At 46.4% G+C, this 19265-nt stretch overlaps 2 protein-coding genes across 3 annotated transcripts in view; both read right to left on the bottom strand.

Moving 5' to 3' along the window:
* The window catches only part of HTRA4 (HtrA serine peptidase 4), a 12139-nt gene extending 11839 nt beyond the window's left edge, over positions 1-300 (bottom strand). Inside the window, exon 1 of the mRNA XM_029936301.1 lies at positions 1-300. This exon is cut by the window's left edge and continues 153 nt beyond it. Within this exon, the coding sequence (XP_029792161.1) occupies positions 1-232 (232 nt within the window). The 5' untranslated portion in view covers positions 233-300.
* Positions 301-2022: 1722 nt separating this feature from the next.
* PLEKHA2 (pleckstrin homology domain containing A2) overlaps positions 2023-19265 on the bottom strand; it is a 58459-nt gene continuing 41216 nt past the window's right edge. For both annotated transcript variants that reach the window (XM_029936269.1, XM_029936275.1), the window contains 7 exons: positions 18469-18609; positions 17738-17884; positions 17351-17419; positions 16901-16971; positions 13454-13517; positions 5368-5445; positions 2023-4917 (listed from right to left, as the gene is read on the bottom strand). In XM_029936269.1, the coding sequence (XP_029792129.1) occupies positions 4555-4917; positions 5368-5445; positions 13454-13517; positions 16901-16971; positions 17351-17419; positions 17738-17884; positions 18469-18609 (933 nt within the window). In that variant the 3' untranslated portion in view covers positions 2023-4554. The remainder of the gene's footprint in view (positions 4918-5367; positions 5446-13453; positions 13518-16900; positions 16972-17350; positions 17420-17737; positions 17885-18468; positions 18610-19265) is intronic.

Here is a 19265-nt window from a genome sequence, read left to right as displayed (position 1 = left end):
CGCCCTCGGCCGCCGCGCAGACGCGGCAGCAGCGGCAGCGGTCGAGCACCGGCGTCGCCCCAGCCGAGCAGGTGGGCAGCGGGGGACAACGCGTCGGCTCGCAGGCCGCGGGACAGGGCAGCGAAAGCCTAGACCTCCTAGCTTCGACCCTGGGCACAAGCATTGGGGGCAGCAGCAGCAGCCACAGCAGGAGTTGTCCTAGCGCGGCGGGCCGCAACCGAGGTCTAGTCATCCTGCTCCCTTCCTTCTTCGCTCTCACTGTTCCAGTTACTTGGGACCCGCCAACTGCTCTACCATGAGCAACACTTTCTCCTGGCTAGGGTGCTGCCTCCGCCGATCCCCAGACTTTTAAGGGGCAGAACCTGGCAGATGCCACCCACACGGAGCCCGCCCCGGGGCCAGGTCCACCCCCACGCGATGAAAAGAGGTCCCCAGCCCTGCCCTGCCCTGCGCAAGCACTTACCTCGGGAAGTCCAGAAAACCAGTAATAGGGCAGACTGACAAGAGACATCACCCACCCACGGACAGAAGGTCAGCGTTAGGAAAACACACACCATATTTTAGTATTTCACATGGTTTTATTACAAAACAAGCAACAAAACAGTTTTAGAAAATTATTTTTGCTACATACCAATTAGGAGATCACATAAAATGAGAAGCATAACAGTTTCCATGCACTCAGCTCAGGGCTTACAGTGAGTGCATTTCACAGCTGAAACATACTGGTTCAAAACACAAAATCATGCCTTACCGTAAGCAGTGGGGAAAGGAATCAAACAGGATATTTTTGCCAATATTAGCTTTATTCAAATTCTACTTAGCATGAGTGACTGTAACTGCTGCAGGCAATAACATCGAGAAAAAAAGGACAAGAGAAAAAGCGATGTTGGTAGAAAAGATGTGGGTAGAAAACAACTCCATTTTTGACATGTTCAAAGATTATAAACAAGGCTCATTTGGGAAACTCAGTTTCCAAAATGGTGTTACTTCCACGTGCCTGTTTATCTGGTCAACAGTGAAAACTAACATCAAATACCACTGCTCAGCTACTCAATCTGCTATTTATTTATTGGTTGCTTTTACTCATATCAGAGCACAGTTATATGTAGGAAGAAGAAAAAAACCTTTTGTGTCAAGTAAACAACAAAGCTGGACCTTATGTCTGCTCTTTTTCATGTGAGCTCAGCACTCTACTCAAAAATAAACGCATAACCTCCAATATTTTGACCCGAGTCCACTCTCCACCTTAGTAGGGTTACAATGTCTCACAGGATGCAAATGGCCAAACTATGTTTACCAACCACCAACTGACCTTGAGTAAGCAAATCCTTAAGCTTTCAAGATAGTGGATGGTAAATAGTTCAATTATAGGGAAGACCACCTGTAACACTATTATTACACATGCTGCGTCAAGACCATTTCAAAAGTCTTACACAAACAGAATAACTCTGATAAAGTCTTTATTCCACAAAGAAAACGCAGTTCCTTTTTTTAACATATTTATTCCAGAGCCTATACACTTAATGACTAACCTATGCTGCATCCCTGCCTTACTTTTTCCATTTGGGTCCAAATACATTTAAATGTTTATTTATTTTTGAGGGTGGGGTGGAGCAGAGGGAGGGAGACAGAGGATCCGAAGCCAGCACTGTGCTGACAGCAGAGAGCCCTGATGCAGGGCTCGAACTCATGAACTGTGAGGTCGTGACCTGAGCCAAAATCTGATGCTTAACCAACTGAGCCACCAAGGCTCCCCTGGTTCCATATACGTTTAAAATCAAATGCTTTGGGGGAGCACCTGCATGGCTCAGTCGGTTAAGCATCCAACTGCATGCTGCTCTGGTCATGATTTCATGGTTAGTGGGTCTGAGCTGCATGTCCGGCTCCGTGCTGACAGTTCAGAGCCTAGAGCCTGCTTGCGGTTCTGTGTTTCTATCCCTCTCTCCCTCTCTCTCTCCCTCTCTCTCTCTCTCTCTGCCCCCTCCACCCATGCTCTGCCTCTGCCCCCCCCCTCTCTCTCTCTCTTTTTCTCTCAAAAGTAAACAAACATCTTAAAAAGTGTAAAGCCAAATACTTTGATTGCATATGCACCATCTTGGGCTCACATGTGTGGGGACATTAAAAATTATGATGTGAAATTGGTCAGATGGTAAGAAATATGGACACAAAAGGAATTCTGAAATAAGGCTTGGGAATGAGAATGATTTTAGGTGCCACTGAAGATCATTCTATTTATCGGTGTCAGAACCACATTAACAATGTTCTCACTCGGGATTCCCAAGTATTTGCCATCTACAGTCCTTGTTTTCCTCTACCACAGTAATATAATCTACATTTATAGGTATACTGAACTCACATTCTTAAAACAGACCCTACTGAATGAGAAACATATCAGCTTACTATAATGGCCAGTTAATTTAGCAGTAGTATTCTAGCAGAGAGTTTACTTAACAAAAGAGAAATGGGTACATTTTCACCAAAAGATGACAGCTCTCATGAGTTCGGGAATGTTTAAAGGGACCTCAAAAGTTCCAAATTTATTTTTGCTAGCACACTATCATTTATTGTGTGCCTTTGACCTAGCCAAACAATTTTCTTAAGGAAAATTTTAAGGTGAAATCAGAGATGAGGAGCTTTAAGAATCTGGAATGGCTACTGAAGCTGTAACCTTGGTCACCCATGAATCATTAACTCGCAAAGCACAGATTTCTGAGGACAAAGTATACAAGAGTCTGCAAAAGAGAGGGAGGAGAGAGAGAGATCCAATAGATGTCTTTTTTTATACCAGGACCACTAGGCCAAACAATTTAAGCAAAGAATAGCTCCAATGCAGTGCAGTCAAGGAAAGTTCTCAACATGACCTAGACTTCAAGGCAACTACACTGCATTAAAGAAACAATTTCCCTCCAGCCCCTAGGGGTTGCTGATGACACGTTTTTACCTCTGCATTACATCTGGACATAAGGAGGGGAAGGGATTGACTCAGGTAAAAATGCTTCTCTCAGTATCTTCCTCTAGTCTTTAATTTTTAATTTAAAGGTGACTAATTGATCTAGCTGATAAAAGGTATAGACAGAAATGAGTTAGTTTTTCTCTCCCTTTAGGGAACCCTGGTAAGTTAGCAGTAAACCACATTAAGTTGGACAAATTCTCCCAGGGACCCTGGAGGGTATCTTTTGTCAAATAAAAGAAGGTAGAAATTTGGGTGGAAAATGCAATCTATGCTCTTCTACCTGGGAAATCTTTAGTCAGCGATGCAGAGCCTCTAAATCAATGTTTCTATGCATAGTCTCTATTTTGTTAAAAATATAAATACCTCTCAGGATTATCCTTGTATCTCTTCACTGTTAAGTACATGGAACCTTATCGTATTACGAAGTGTGATCATGCAAGTACTCAAGCCTTCATTCAGAGGACAACAGAAAGAGTTAGAAACAAAGCAAACCTGCCAGGGTATATAATATACAGCACTTAACATCAGACTAATATCAGCCCATTGAAGAGAGCTGTGAAGTAAGGATTCAAGAAACCTGTCTGTGCTAAAACAGACCTTTTCTTCTGTCTGGAAAACATGGATGAGAAAAGTTTATCTGAATGAACTATAATCCATCTTTTCCCAGCACCTGCTTTAAAACAATTCTAACATTCTAAAACAGAGATCTGATCTATCACACAAGTGAATTATCATACACCTATCAACCCTCCAAACTTCCAAGTAAGGCCAATTATCATACACCTATCAACCCTCCAAACTTCCAAGTAAGGCCACATCAATGGAAATGTCTGCCCTATTCTCAACAGTCGTAACTTTTAACACTGATAAACCCACCTTCGGGGCCTGACACGGAAACTGGGTGGGCAGGTCAGTCACTCACACTGACATGATTTGGGGCCAGAGACAAGAACAGAGTAATTCCCCAAACTGGCTGATGCACTGAGGTTGAATCTTTCCCCATACCTTACAAGAGATCCCTATGTCTTCCCCAGGGAGGTCCCCTGGGAGGATCTACCCTAGTGGACATTCTGAGAGCTGCCGGCCTGCCCCCAGATCTTAGCACCTCCCCTCAGAACGTATCCCAGCCAAGCCCGAGCCGAGGTCTGCTGCTTTCATCCGGGTTAGCCACCACCCTCCTACTTCTCAGTCAGACCCCCGCCAATAAACAGGAATAGGATAAGCCAGATAACTGCCCAAGCCTCTGTGCCTGGCCTGGACACCGAAGGAAGAAACTGTAACTAGGACATGGAAATAAAACTTAGTTGGGGATGAAACTGCACTACCAAACCTCCTCTCACCCAGGAAGACCTTGGAGTGGTCAAATTCGAGGCAATCTACTCTCCACTGAGCATGCCGACAGTTCTAACCTAGTGATTTTCCAAGTTAAATACCCTGTATTATATTAAAAAAAAAAAAAAGCCAGCAGAATGGGTCCCTCCCACAGAGCATCCACAGGAATATGAGTGCCAAAGGGTCTCTGGCTTTCCTCCAAAAGGTAGGGAAACTGAGTCATGACCTTCTTTTCTCGAGTCCTCCCCCTCCCAGGGCACCGTGCCCTATCACACATCAGAAGTCCGTATGCTCTCATCATCAAGGCTGAACAGAAATGGTTTCTCCTTGGGGTGTTGGGGCTCTGATCTGTGCCTTATCCGGGAGCTGGGCAACACCCCAGAAGTACTGCTCTCCCCAAGTCGGGGCATGAACAAAGAGTCCCCAGGAGTCTCTTCAGCTGGAAGCAGCTTGTCCCCAGCCTGGGGGACAGGTGTCCAGGGTTGCCAGGAGGAAGCCACAGAGGGGGCTTTGCAGAGGGCTCTTTTCTCTTCCACAGGTGGCCGCCCCCGACACAAGGCAGAGTTGGGCCCACCTGACAGGCTGGAGCTTCCAGAGCGAGTCAAAGAGATGGATCTAGAAAAGGACATATCCTACAAAAATAAAAGGGAAGGAAAAAAAAAAAAAAAAAGGAAAATCAGGGATTTCCTGACATTGTTTACCCCAAAGTTCCAGGAACAACAGCCACCCAGGATCACCCTCTCATAGGTCCAGAGACCCCAGTCTACAGAAATCAAGTACGACCAACAGAATTCACTCCAGCTGTGCCAGGGTCTGCCTGGCAGGGAGACGTGTAGAAGACATCACAGTCTCTGTTTCTTTACCCCATCCAACTCGCCCCTTTCCAACAACCAAACAAACAAACAAAAAATAAAACTTTATACCTAAATCAGTAGAAAGAGAAACCAAACAAGACAGCCTTGGGGCTTCAGCTGCATCCAGGAACAGGCTGCTCGCCTACATCACCAAGTAAAACCTGACCGTTCAAGGAGAACTCATCTCCAAGTTGACAGTGGCTATATACCAGAAAGGAAGTGACTTACTCTGGGGTGGCATTTGAGGGCCTGGACAGCTGCCCTGATCTCCTTAATCCAGCTGTGCATGTCTTCTGGACTGTCCGCCTGCAAAACATCCCACAGCACTTATGGAGAAAATTCTGGCACCGTGATTTCAGCTTTCAAGTCTGTGACTCAATTCTAAGTTTATAAAATCACACCATTAGAACTGGACGGATCCCAGAGAGCATCCAGTCCAGTGGCTTTCAGACTTTTGAGTACATTTTTTCCTGCAAATTCTTATTTGACACCCTATAAATAAAGCAGCTCAAAGTGGATCTGCTCTGCAGTAGGGCAAAGGCCATTCCTGCTGAAGCCCCTCACCCTCCTCTAGAGCACAAATGGCATCCTGTTTTGCAGAAAAGGAAAATGAGGCTCAGAAAGCCAAAGTTCAAGGTTTATGGCTGGTCTGGATTCCAGTTCTCCTGACTCCCAGTGCAGTCCATCTTTCTACTACAGCTATCCAAACAGAATAATCCCATTTTCATCTCCAGCCCCGCTAAAGCCAAATCCTCTGCATATCCTCCAAGATACATACTATCTCTAGGAACAGAGCTTCCCTCAGAACACAAATGACCTGAGTCGGTCGTGACTCCATCCAGGCCTGGAGAGTTGGTAGACTCAGAGCACTAAGCTTAACATGTAGATGCTGCTGAGCCTTTAAATAGCATATTCCCCAGAAATGCCTACCAACGCCAGAAGGCGGCAGCAGTGGCTCTGTGACGAAGGCAAGGAAAATCCAAACACCAAGCAGCAGCAGGTGGAGCCCTAGGAATTCTCAGTGCCTTCCAGCTTTGTAGGGGTTGAGTTCACGCGAACGTAGCAAATACTTGCCGAGGCCCTCAGTCTTAAGGCATCAGGTGCCAAGCACAGAGATGGGACCAAGAACAAATCCCTGACCTCCAAAAATTTCTATTTATTAATCTCTCTCTGCTCTCTGTGCCTTCCCCTAACAGTCCCACCCGAAATCAGAAGTGTACAATGCACAGCATACGTAAAAACCCCGCTCCAGCCTGAAAAACTCTCCTCAAACACCCCTCCCCTTCCGCACCCCAAATGACTCTTTTACTTTGCACTGTGCCTGAATAAAACACTAGTTTTCATTATGGTTTGGGTTTTTTGGGGTTTTTCTTTTTAGTGTTTTTTAATCCTCACACTTGCGTATCCTACCCCTCTCTGTCACCCCAAACGGACTCACATTGGTTAGGTGTGTGCAGGGCCACGTAGAGAAGAGGACACACCTCTCCCATGCTAGACCTGCAAATCTACCTGGATCCTCTCTCCACTGGGCTTCTCCCAGCTGTGTGACGACCTGATGGTCAGTTTTCCCAGAAAAATCCATCACTAGTCCAAAAAGATAAACAGGATGAGGTGTTCCAGATCCTTCCAGAAGGTATTTTAGTACGATCAGAGCTAGCCTGTTCCTCAAGTAGAACCACTGGGAAAATGTACTAAAGTCGTTTAGGTAAAGCAGTTTGAACAGTGCCTGATGCACAGAAAGGGCTTCTTAGGTATTAGCTATCGTGTTTATTATTATTACACATAGGATGCAAATGAAGCCTCAAATTGCAATATTATAAAGATGTTAACTGCCTTCTCCCTGAGATTTCTTTTTTCAGTTTCCTCATACTCAGACTGCACCTAATTCCTACCTAAGGATGAAATTGTCAGGATCAAAAGAGATAACCTATTTGGTTACTTTGAATCAAACAAGATGGAGGTAATTAAATCGTCCATTAAGTAGAAAATCATTTTGGGGTGTCTCGGTGGCTCAGTCGGTTGAGTGGACATTGGCTCAGGTTATGATCTCACTGTTTGTGGGTTTGAGCCCCGCATCAGGCTCTGTGCTGACAGCTCAGAGCCTGCTTTGGATTCTGTCTCCCTCTTCCCCCCCCTTCCTCCCTCCCTCTCTCTCTGTCTCTCTCTCCCCCCTTCCCCTGCTTGTGCTCTGTCCCTCAAAAATAAATAAATTAAAACCAAAAAAAAAAAGAAAATCGTTTCTCAGAGAGTTCCCTTCTAGGGAGCCACATGATTCGGTAGGGGCAATGTTAGAAGACTGGGAAAGAGAGAGTCGGGAGCTGAGGAGAGACAGACGTCTCCCCCATCATACAACAGGTCCGACAAGATCCACGTGACAAGAGTTTCCAGGGCTCCTGGGCTACTTCTACCCCCTCCCACCACCCAAGCACAACACAGCACCCAAGTCCAATGCTGCCCCGCAAGCCAGAGGCCACCTAACTGACGGTCTTCTAAGGCCCGACCAACACTCTTGTACGTCTTCTCTGGGAACCTCCCGCACCACTGGCCTAGGTGTCTTCACCCCAGCCTCCGTCTAGCAAGGAGCCGCTGAATAAGAGAAAACTGGGGACCACCTGACCCACCATCTGGGAAGTCAGACACAAAACCCAAAATCCTATAAAACACATTGGGATTGTTTCCAGTTCTCCTCTAATATAAGCAATGCTGCTATTCACACGTTTGTGCACGAAGCTGTTTTCGTTCTTATGATTCTTCAGCTCCCAGGAAAATTACTAAAGACTTGACTTCTTTTAAGGCTCTGGTTACATCTGGCGAGAGAGATTTCTGGCCAACAATATGGATTTCACTGCCACCAAGATGTTATTTTTTTACATGCACTCTTGCTAAAATTAAATATTACAGTTTTTAAGTCTTTGCTGATACGATGGGCAAAATTATTAAATCTCTCCCTAAAAACATTTAATAGTTCAGAGATGGAAATTGTTTGCGAGTTATACTTTTCCCAATTCTCTAATTCTACTTATGGACATTTTCCTGTTAGGTTAAACCTGCCATGAGGACAGTGATAATAAACATTAGTAAGCATTATTTTAATGTTTGACAAATGTCATTTTAAAATCTAAAAATATCTTAAAATACCACCTCAAAGGTAGCTTTGTGAACTAGGGGTAAAAAACAGAGCTGAAGTCCACTCGCCATCAAAGATGCTTAAAACTCCGTAGAACAAAAAGGGAAGTGCCACACTTATACCTTCACTTCTTCCTGGTGTGCAAGTGTGTGCATTTGTTTTGGGCACTTGGTTCAAAAGAAAAAGTAGGGTTTCTGTCCTTGAGGACAGTTTTTGAGCTGAGAGGAATAAAGGGTATTAAACGCAGCCACTGCAGCCTGAGGTTTACTGCATTATTACAAGTTTTTACTGAGTACCTACTATGAGCCCAGCACTGTAACAGATGCCACGTTTGAAGCAATGACTTTCACAGGTTATCAGTAACAGGCCTCCAGTCCCTATCCCGGGGGCCTCTCCTGCAGCTGCCCAACATTTGTATGTTCCCAACCTCTGCGCCTCCCACCCTCCCCAACAGCTAATAAATCCCCGCTTTCTTCCCAGGAGCCAATCCTTGGGTCTGACTCTTTAGACACGGCCCTGCCAGTAGGATTGCCTAGACTGTGCACTACATTGTTCTGGATGTTGTCATTCACCCTGTAGTCTAAATTAAAACTATCTATCTTGCTTACTGTAAGAGCTCTATACCAACACTCTGCAATTCACATCGGAGCCATCTTATTACTACTCTTATCCTGACACAGCCCCCTAATTCTGACAACTGGGCTTACACCAAGTTGCCCAAACCAATCTGCACTACATTTCTCATCCAGAATAACTACATCCTCCTCCCCAATACCCCTGACCTTCTATGACTGGGAAATGGGGAAATAGTGAATGCTGCATGTCTTGTATTCCAAGGATTGAAATCTCATTTTGAATCCTTGCCCAGGACTGAGAACCTGCTGATAAGCTTGCTGACACCCCAAGCTTAGACACCTGATTACTGCCAGATCCTGGATCTTGCTCACCATGATCCATCACCGCAAGCTGGTCTCCCCTAGTTGTCTATGGCCATACCTTCTACGTCTTGGTGCTCTGCACCAAGCTGCTGTTAAAGAACACAAGTAGGTGGGTCCTACTCTAGCACCTGACAAGCTACCTCCTAATCAGTTCCATGATTCACGAGGCTGATGATCTCAAACAGTGTGCCTTCAGACACTGTCTCCTCATCTCTAAAATGGAGACAGCCTCAGAGATCGCCGAGAATTCCATGATATGCTGCCTGCAAACTACTTAGCACTGTGCCTGTGACATCTAGGTGTCCAACAAAGGGTAGTATCCCTGGGCACAAATTATACATGAGTGACATGGAAGGCAAATGTGACAAAAGATAAATGACCAGCACCTCAGCAGCTGGCAGCCAGCCCCATTCTGTTGCCCAAGCCTCTGTGCCCTGCCCAGAAGGCGCTCACCCCGCCGACAGCTGCCCTGGTCCGGCTTCCCCGGGTACCGAGGATGCGTGGTTCCTTCAGGCAGGTGTACTGATCAGCCCCTAGGAAGCAGGTCAGAATGCCATGTAGGCATGGTGGTAAAGCTGCTGGCACCAAACTGAAGGAGAAGCCATTATACTCATTTACCTTTTTCATGAAACACGATTTTTACTTGGAACAAATGACTGACAAACTGTCAAACTTATTCAGACTTGGGTAAATGGTGGACTCTTTCTCAAAAATGAATGAAATGAATCTGTTCAGTCAGGGAAAATCATGAAAGTTTGGGTTTTTTTTGCAATTTTGAGCTTCCAAACAAAATTAGAATTCCAAAAGCTTTCCGTACTTAAAGACTTCATTGGGTTGCCTGCATCCAACTTCAGCTCCAGTCATGATCCCAAGGTTCATGGGTTTGAGCCCTGCATGGAGCTCTGCGCTAATGGTGTGGAGCCTGCTGGGGATTCTCTCTCTCCCTCTCTCTCTGTCTCTCCTCTGCTCAGATGCACATGCTCGCTCGCGCTCTCTCTCTCTCTCTCTCTCTCAAAAGAAAAAAGAAAAAAAGACTTTGTTGATGATGATCCTTGTGGTGCTATTGACAGATGTGATTTTTTGATATTATATAACAAAGTGTGTCAACATTTAGAAGATCTGCATACCTTCGTGTGACCACTATCTTCCTAATAACCACCGCATGTAGTTACAAAATCACGCACCGGTAAAAAGGATCCATTCAAAGTATAACACTGACCAGTGGATTTTAATGTAAGAGTATGAAAGTTCACACCACACCTGAACATTAAGAAACTACCATCTGTCAACTTTTCATATAGAATCAAAGAAGAATATCCACAATTACCTGAAAAAGCTATTAAAATATTCCTTTCTTCTAAATACAAGTCTGTACAAGGCCATATCTTCTTCATATTCTTCAACCAAAACAACACATGTCCAAAGACAGAATGCAGAAGCAGATAGGAGAATCCTGCTGTCTTCTGTTAAGCCAGCCATTAAAGAGATTTGCAGAAACATAAAAACAATGCTACTTTTGTTGCTTTTTTTGTTTCAGAAATATACCCATTTTTTCATAAAAGACTACTTGTGTTAACATAACTGAGTTTTTGGTTGCTATCTGAAAATCAATTAATACATATTCTTAATGACTTACTCTATGTTCTTCTCAATTTTCTATTCTCTCTAAGTGCTGTAAACAGACTTGTCCATTCACTCATTTGTTTATTTCAGGGTAATGCTAGTATTCTTTTATCCTGAAAATGTGGGAGCAGAAGGAAAACGGGGGTCAAAGTGGTGAGAAGCTTCTGGGAAACATGCATACACTCATTCAGATGATGCAATCAATATCGCTTAAACACTGTTCTCGTTGGGATTCATGTTTCCCAAATCATTCTCTCTAGCCCAAAGCTCTTATCAAGCATCATCACTCACTTGACAAATACTTATTTAGTATCAACCATGTGTCAGGCACTGTCTGCTGAAAGACCTTCATAATATGTCACCTTGAATGTCCCACAGACACTGTCAACTCAGAACCCGCAACACTAGGCTTGTCTTCACGCTCACCAGTCCCTCCTCGCCTGGCTGTGGTCTAAGTGACGGCTGCCCGTCTGACACCCTGAGGCCCAGGCCGAACACCCGGCAGTGTCCCTGCCTCCCCTTCTCCCCTCACCCCACATCCAACCTACAACCAAGTCCCAGAAACAACTCTTCAACAGCTTTTAAGTTGCCCATTTTTCTCCATCCATCCTAGTTCAAGCTTCCTTCATCCTTCACCCAAATTACTACCCCAGCCACACAACTGCTCTCCGCCTCCTGTCTCACCCTCTCTTCATCTGTCTGTACACCCTGGGCCTGGAAACTCACACCCAGAACACCATAAACATGGGCGGTTGAGGGATACCATCTCCACTTTACAGATGAGGAAAACAAGGCTTGAAAGCTAGATCACTTGCCCCGGTGGCATTTTTAGAAGGCAGATTGGATTGGGCCACTCCCTGGGCTCACCCTCAATGAGCCCCCCACCCTCAGGGTAAAATACAAGCTCTCTTATAAGGGCTATAAAGCACGGGCTCTCCGTACGAGCTTCCCAGCCTTCTCTGTGCCCTGTGCTCCTTTTATCTCCAGGGTTTTGGACACATGCTGCTCTCTCTGCCTTGGCCACTCTTCCCAACTGACTCAGTTCAGCTGTGCCTTCTTGAAAGAAACCTCCTCTGACTCCCCGAGATGAGAGAGATGCCCCTTTATGAGTCCCCATGGCAACCACTACTCACTGTAATGGTAGCACTTACCACACCAGGGTTTTTTTGTTTTGTTTCGTTTGCTTGCTTTTTGTTTTTTATCCCCCTAGCCCCTTCTGCGAGGTTGTTCCGATCCTATAATGCATGTAGGTTCATTTGTCACAGTCTATACGCAGTGCTGGAATCACTCAACCGCCTAAAGTGATTTTGTAAATTCACCTATATTAAAGTTTACTCTTTACTTTTACTGTGTTCTATAAAGTTCTAGATCATACATCCACCATTACATTTTCATACAGAATAGTTTCACTGCCCCCCAAAACTCCCCTGTGTTCAACAACCCAACACTCCCTCCCCCACCTCATCACACTGTTTGAATTGCCTGTTCACTTGACTCTCTCTCTCTCTCTCTCTAGTTCACAATCTGTTCTGTTTAACACAGCGTGCCCAGTATGAGGCAAAATGCACGGCACTCTAAGGATACTCTACAAATACCTGTTATATGCAAGAACTAGAAACTTTTTGAACCTACAATTTAAACCTGTCCCTGAATGACAAGGGAACTAGCTCTAACAACTCCAGCAATGCGATACACAGCTCCCTTAGGCTAGCTCTTCCCCAGGGACACACGCTTGGATGAATGAATGGAGCCCACTGGTGGTGAAGGCTGCCAGTATGTCTGCTGGGCTCAGGCAGGTGGACCAGCTCAGAAGGGTCAGGACTATGGAGCTGCTGCCCGAGAAATGAGGGAGGGATGGCTCTGGGGAACAACGGATGATACTTAGTGGGGAGTGACACTTGAACAAAGAAAGAGCACTGGGAACCCTGAAAAGCCATGGCTGGGGAGCCCCACAGCTAAACCAACACATTTCATGGTACTCTGAATCCCAGAAACGCGACAGTATCACAACGCTGCATGGATCAAGGCACGCTCTGTAGACTACCAAGCCGGCTTGGGTAGGGACTTGGCATTGAAAGCCTAGGCCCTGCTCGGGTATCTGCCTTTCTCGCTCCTATGATTTGAGAAAGAGCTGGGAGAGCTCCAAAGCTGTGGGTGGAGGGAGAAGCTTCTGAGAGCCGAACTGTCAGAGCCCAAACAATGGCTTTCTCTGTGCAGCTGGGCTTTGCACCTGGTGCCTGCACAGGGCCCTCTGTGCTTCTGTCCTTCCGCACACAGCGATGTCCACACAGGCGGGGCTTATAAATACCCTCCAAAGAAGAAGTGAAACCACTGGCTAGTTCTCTTTTTCTCTGCTTAGTTGGCGCCCAGCAGCTGAGAGCAGCTGGTACAAACTCATATTCCCCAGTTCAGAGGCTCAACCTGTTCTTATTATTTTATGGTTGGGAAGCTTCTGGCAAACATCCTGTTTAGAATAAAATGGGACTCAGACTGACTATCAGGGGCTAAATTTACCACCCAGAAATTTCAAACAAAATAAAAGAGAAAGCAGAGGAAAGGGCAAGACCTGTCTGCACACCCTTCACAGAGACAGAACACCAAAGTCTTCTCAGAGTGAGCCTTTTACCTGGATGTAGAAGGTCCTGGAGCTTGTTATGATTTCAAACAGGTTGTCCCTCATTAAGAGATCACTAGACAAAAAGAAAGAAAGTTACCAGGCATGCCTGCACACACGCTGAGGACTTGATTTATCCCAAGTCAAGGCTCCAGTGCCCTGTCCCATAAAAAGGGGCCTCCCAGGCCATTCTTCCTCTGGCCTCTGCCTCAGACACCTTGACAGGGATCTCCTCCAGCTTAACTTCCTACAGGTTCTCATAGGGGCGCCTGGGCGGCTCAGTCGGCTAAACCTACAGGTTCTCAGGAGGTCCCCCCATCCCCACAGAAGCCTGACACATACCCCACCACCAGTTCTAACAACAAAATGCCCCCTTCCCTCTAAACCTCCTGCCTAAGACCCACCACATTCCTTAAGCCCTATAGTTGTGGAGGGGAGGGGTCTTAGGGGCTAAGATATATAAAGTTGTTTGTGCAAAGCACTGCTTTAAGTGCTTTTTTTTCCAGAGTCAAGCAGATGAACGTTTTTTGGTTTTATAAGTATGTAAATATAACAAATCATTCACTTTATATACTTATTAATATGTAAGATAATATTTTATATAAATATATAAGGAGAGAGAATGGACATATAACGTTTTCTTAGTTTCAGGTACACAGGATAACAATCCAATATTTGCATATATTGTAAACTGATCACCACAAGAAGTCTAGTTGATATCAGTCACCACACGTAGTTAGGAGCTTTTTCTTGTGATGAGAACTTTTAAGGTCTCCTCTCTGAGCAACTTACAAATATCCAATATAGCATTATTAGTTATAGTTACCATTCTGTACATCACATCCACTTTATAAATGGAAGTTTGTGCCTTCTGACCCCCTTTACCCATTTTGCCCACCCCCCTCCCCACCTCTGGCAACCACCAATCTGTTCTCTGAGTGATTTTGAGTATTATTCCATCCAATCTTTACAACAATGCAGTAAGGAACTTAGGACTTTCCCTACCTTGTGGATGAGGAAACCCAGCCTCAGAAAGGTTACATGACTCGTCCATGGTGCGGAAGTTAGTAAAGAGCAGAGCAAGGATTTGAATCCAGGCCTAGCTCCAGAGTCTATGCTTTTAAGAGTTACTCCACTACCATTTGCCTCTCCTAAGGGAACCAACACTCATTTCCAAGCCTTCCTCCCCACAAGCAGCAACCTCATCAGCTTCATTAAATTCTGCTCTATGCCACCCTGTACTGGGCTGAGACAGGGAACTAATGAAATATGGAAGGAGAAACTAGACTACTTCAAGATGCTTCAAACTGGGTATGAGTTTGTGAAGAAGAATCCTGACCTCTGCAAGGAAGAAGGGGAGACCCAGCTGGTGCCCAGTGACAAACCCTAAATCAAAATTATTTGCAGTCTTGAGTGCCTGCTGTGTGTATCCAGGTGCTGTGGACAATACACAAGGAGTCAAAGATCTAATTTCTTCCCAATAAAAGTACCCAAAAAAAGCACAACTATACAATTAGATGTTAGACTGTGTGTTCTACACCACGAGTGAGAATAATTCCATAAAAGGACTGATCGCAGGCAGAGCTGGCTTAGTGAATGAGGACTTGGAAGGACATTAGCAGGCACGGGGCCAGTGACATGGGCACTGAGGCAAAGGAGGAACAGGAGACTAAAAACCCATGTGGGAAGGGACAGCAGGATGGGGGTTAGGAGGGGCCAAATCCTGACTCCACTTGGGGAAAAGGTTTTTTAGGAATATTTTTAAATCTTTGTGGGCCTTTGTACCCCAACTGTAAAACGGAGATGAGAAGACACCCCCCCTTCTGAGGCTGGTCACCACATCAATGTATAAAGAATATAAGGCATCTGCTACAGTGCATGTCACATAGCGGTCACTTGAAACATTTCACTGACCGTTATTACTTTCTGAGTCGAGATGGCTCTTCTTACTGGCTAAACTGTTTTTACTTTTTAAATTACTCACACACATACAGTACACTCATGTCATCAACTACTGAGAGACGAAAGCAAAGCAGGGAGGAAATCCCCACCTTGTCACATCTACTTGCCAAGCTACATGTTGCCTTTCAATTCAATTCAGTTCAATTTAATTCAAGTTAGCAAATGTTTGTTGACTACACAGATGCCCTAAAGCTTCCTAACTGGGTTTGGGGAGGCGGCACAGACTTGGAGGTCTGGAACCCACAGAGCCTTGAGGACCTCCTTCCCTGATGATCTGCAGCTCTCTTAATTCCTTCACGCAGAATTCAGTCTGACTCTGGCAGTGAGAGACTCAGGAGGAGTACAGAGCACTTGGGACTCAATGTCATCTGGGCTCGTAAGCTCGGGACTCAATGTCATCTGGGCTGTCCACCTACCTGTCTGCACGGGCCCCCTGTGGAGCCAGGCACCATCTCTGAGGATACAGTCATGGCCAGTCTTTCCTCCACCCACCACCAACCTCTGGAACCACACTTCTGGACCATCCATCGACAGCCACCTTTATGGAATACAAACTGTCACTGGGAACATCCCTAATCTCTACTCCACAAATGTCATTTGCAAGACTCAGTACAGCCTCAGTTTGGTCCCTGCCTCCTTGGGTCATGTGGCATTTTGTTACCATGAGACACCATCCTAGGCCTTCATGTGATAACAGTCTGCCTGCTGCTAAGAGGCCCCCTGATGATGCTGGTCTGCAATGCACCGCCCATGGGATGGAGAGACAAACCGTCTCTAAAGACTGGAGATTAAGGGGCAAAAGGAGGACTTTTAGATGTCCAGATGCCCTTGGGTTTCTATAAGTTTAGTTTTAAGGGCATCTGTATCTGTATTGAGAGAGAGCCCTTGCCTACAGGCCCCAGATCCCAAACTCCGCCTATGCACCATCGCACTCGGAAGGTAACCCATTTCCTAGTGGAAAAAGGAGCACATTAAAAATACTTGCTCTTCCTCTGCAAGGGAATCACACAGAGTTGCTGTTAATCACCTTTGTGTTAAGCAGACATCTGGGACTTTGTCAAAAGGGGGAAAAGGCATAAGAAGTGCAGGGAAGAAGCACTGGAATAAGCAGTGACCAGAAGTGCTGATAAGTGAAAGACCTCAGGACACCGTCCCCGCTCTGAGCCCCAGGCCCCCACGCAGTAAGCATCTAACGCTTGAGAAGCATCCCAACACCACTCTCTTATTTGTTCCTATGTTCTTTCTTTTTCTCCAACAAAAATTATTATATAGACTCAGCCCATCTCCTCAGGAACCAGAGTAAGGCAATGGGAAAAGATAAGCTTGGTCTCTTAGCGGCATCGGTGTGGACGCTGTAAGTGAGTTGTCAGGCCCTGTCATGCCCGTGGAAGAAGATTCTTAAATAGAGCCTCTGAAGGATAGTAAATAAAGACTTAGGTAGGCAAATGGGGATTCTGATCAGAAAAAATAATAATAATAGTAAGCAGAGATGATTACCCAGATTTGACCAGACACTCATGGGTCTTAAGAACATCCTTGAGAAGTATAGTGCGCAGTGGTTCTCGGTCCTGGTGGAAAAAATAAGATAGGTAAATGACCATTCACAGAATGCCACAACCAGCCTGACTGACCAGTGTACCTCTCTGATCTGAGGTACATCGCAAACAAGGCAAAGTCTCAAAATAACTATCAAGAAAGGGAAAAGTTCTAAGAAGATAGTCTGTGGCTCTGACCGCAAAGCAGCTCACTGCACAGAAGGCCGGAGGAGGTGACGGCCACGTGACTACTGGTCCACAGATACACACACAGGACAGTTGCCGACAAGACAGAGGCATCCCGCAGGCCTGTGTGTGTGCCCACATCTCTACTCATGCACTCACACTGGGTGTCACCCTGGTGCCTCTTGCTTCCGTGACCTGTCAGAAGGGCCCCAGAGTGACTACAAACCTGCTCACACTTGAAATAGCAGATAGTAAAGTCATCAAGTACAAAGAAGCGACGTTTCCAACTCTTCCGCTGAAATAAAAAGTAAAGAGCAGGACATTAGGAAGAGGCTCCAGGATTCCCGAGGGTGTTCCAGTTCTAAGCTCCTGGGTACCCAGTCCGATGGAAGCTGGGCTCCCACATTTAGTGGGAGAGACAGGGGTGGGGGGACTTCTTCCTATTAGAGGCAGTGTCTCAGGCACACAGGGGTGAATGTTTAGTCCCAAACCTCTCACTGGTTTGGGAGGTAGTTTAGGAGGTAGACAGCTCCTTGCAGCTGCCCACAACCAGTGTTCCCAGGAGTCACCAGGACTCACTAGGACTCACTCCGGCCCCAGCGCTGACACTCACCACATTCCCTTGCTTCACGCAGTAGCCGCTCTTAATAATGTGGGGCCCGGAGGGAACATGGCTGCCTGTTGTGGGGATGTAACTCTGAGACCTTCGAAGGATGGCATGGGACCCGGGCTCGCTCCCCTCCTGTCCATCCCCACCGTTCTACAAGGAAACAGTGTCAAGATTAGCACCTCCCTTTGCTCCTCATGCAGCAAACCCTGTGCCTCACCCAGCCCTCTCAGGGGAATCCTCTCTTTTCTCTTTACCCACGATGGCAATCAAAGAAGAAATAATAAGAAAGTAAACATTCACCTTGCTCCCATCAGGCACTGTACTGGGTGCTGTCAGAGAACAAAGCTCAGGGAAGTCGGGCAGACCCGGGAGAAAGGTAAGGACAGAGAAGGCAAACCCGAAGTGGGGAGAAACACCCTGTGGAAGCAGGGACAGCCTCACCTGCCTTCCCCAGCCTCATTTCCCCTGTGATTCACAAGTGCTAGTCTCAGATGTATGGTACAGGACTGTATTGGCCACACTGCCTCAAGATATGGTGGCCCCAGGTCTGTACTGCTGCTATTCACACCCACTCCTCTCCCGGGTTTTCTTGGCCACCCCATCTGCACAGGCTCCCTGCCCCCCAACTACCTTTCCTCAGTGCAGCCCACTTCTATGCACATCACCAGCACACTGTGGACACCCCTGCACCCCCGCCGCCTCCCCCCACCCCGGCAGCCCCAGGCCCCCAGCACCTGGTTGATGGGTGTGTGTACCACCACCCCTCCGATGATCTCGGTCTTGTAGGCCACCTGCGGCTTCTTCTCTAGGGCTGCGGGAGCTGCCAGGCTTTTCAAAACCTCGGTAGTCAGGGGCAGGCTCCCAACTTTGGGAACCTGGCAAGAAAGACAGCTTAGGAGAAGTGGGGAGGCAAAACAGGACTGGGGAAAGGGTAAGAAAAGCTAACATACCAAATTATAGTAAGACATTCCTCTCTTCCCTAGCCCTTCCATCGACTCATTTCTGAATGTGAGGAACTCTGCCAGCAGACCCTTATATGCACACGTGCACGCACACATGCAATAACCGGGCACCACTGTGGGCCAGCCCTTCCCTGACTACAGATCAAAGACAAGACAGCAAGCAGACAGGTCCCACCCTCATAGCACAGACATGCCAACAACAGGGGCTAACCCAAAAATGCACAGCCAAACAATCAGAACAATTCTAACTTGTGGGGAGTGACATAACGAAAATAACAGGAGCTGAGATACAGAGGGGCGGTGGACTACTTAAAATAGAACAGTGAGTGGAGGTCTCCAGAGGAAGAGAGATGCTGGAACAGTAACCCAGAGAGGAACAGGAACCAGGAACGCAAGGAGGAGACAGCACACTAGGCAGCGGAACAGGTGACATACATGTAGGATATGGCACAGAATTAGGGGACCATGAGCTTTGAAGCCCAGGGACCTGGGGTACTGACTCCTGACCTGTCATTGACTAACTGAGTGACCTCTGGCAAATCATTGAACCTCTCTCCAGGCCAAAAGTG

The sequence above is a fragment of the Suricata suricatta genome, chromosome 1 (assembly GCF_006229205.1).
Source record: "Suricata suricatta isolate VVHF042 chromosome 1, meerkat_22Aug2017_6uvM2_HiC, whole genome shotgun sequence".
In the NCBI taxonomy this organism is placed as follows: domain Eukaryota; kingdom Metazoa; phylum Chordata; class Mammalia; order Carnivora; family Herpestidae; genus Suricata; species Suricata suricatta.
Note: the sequence above shows the minus strand (reverse complement) of the source record. Positions and strands in the feature narration are given on the sequence as shown.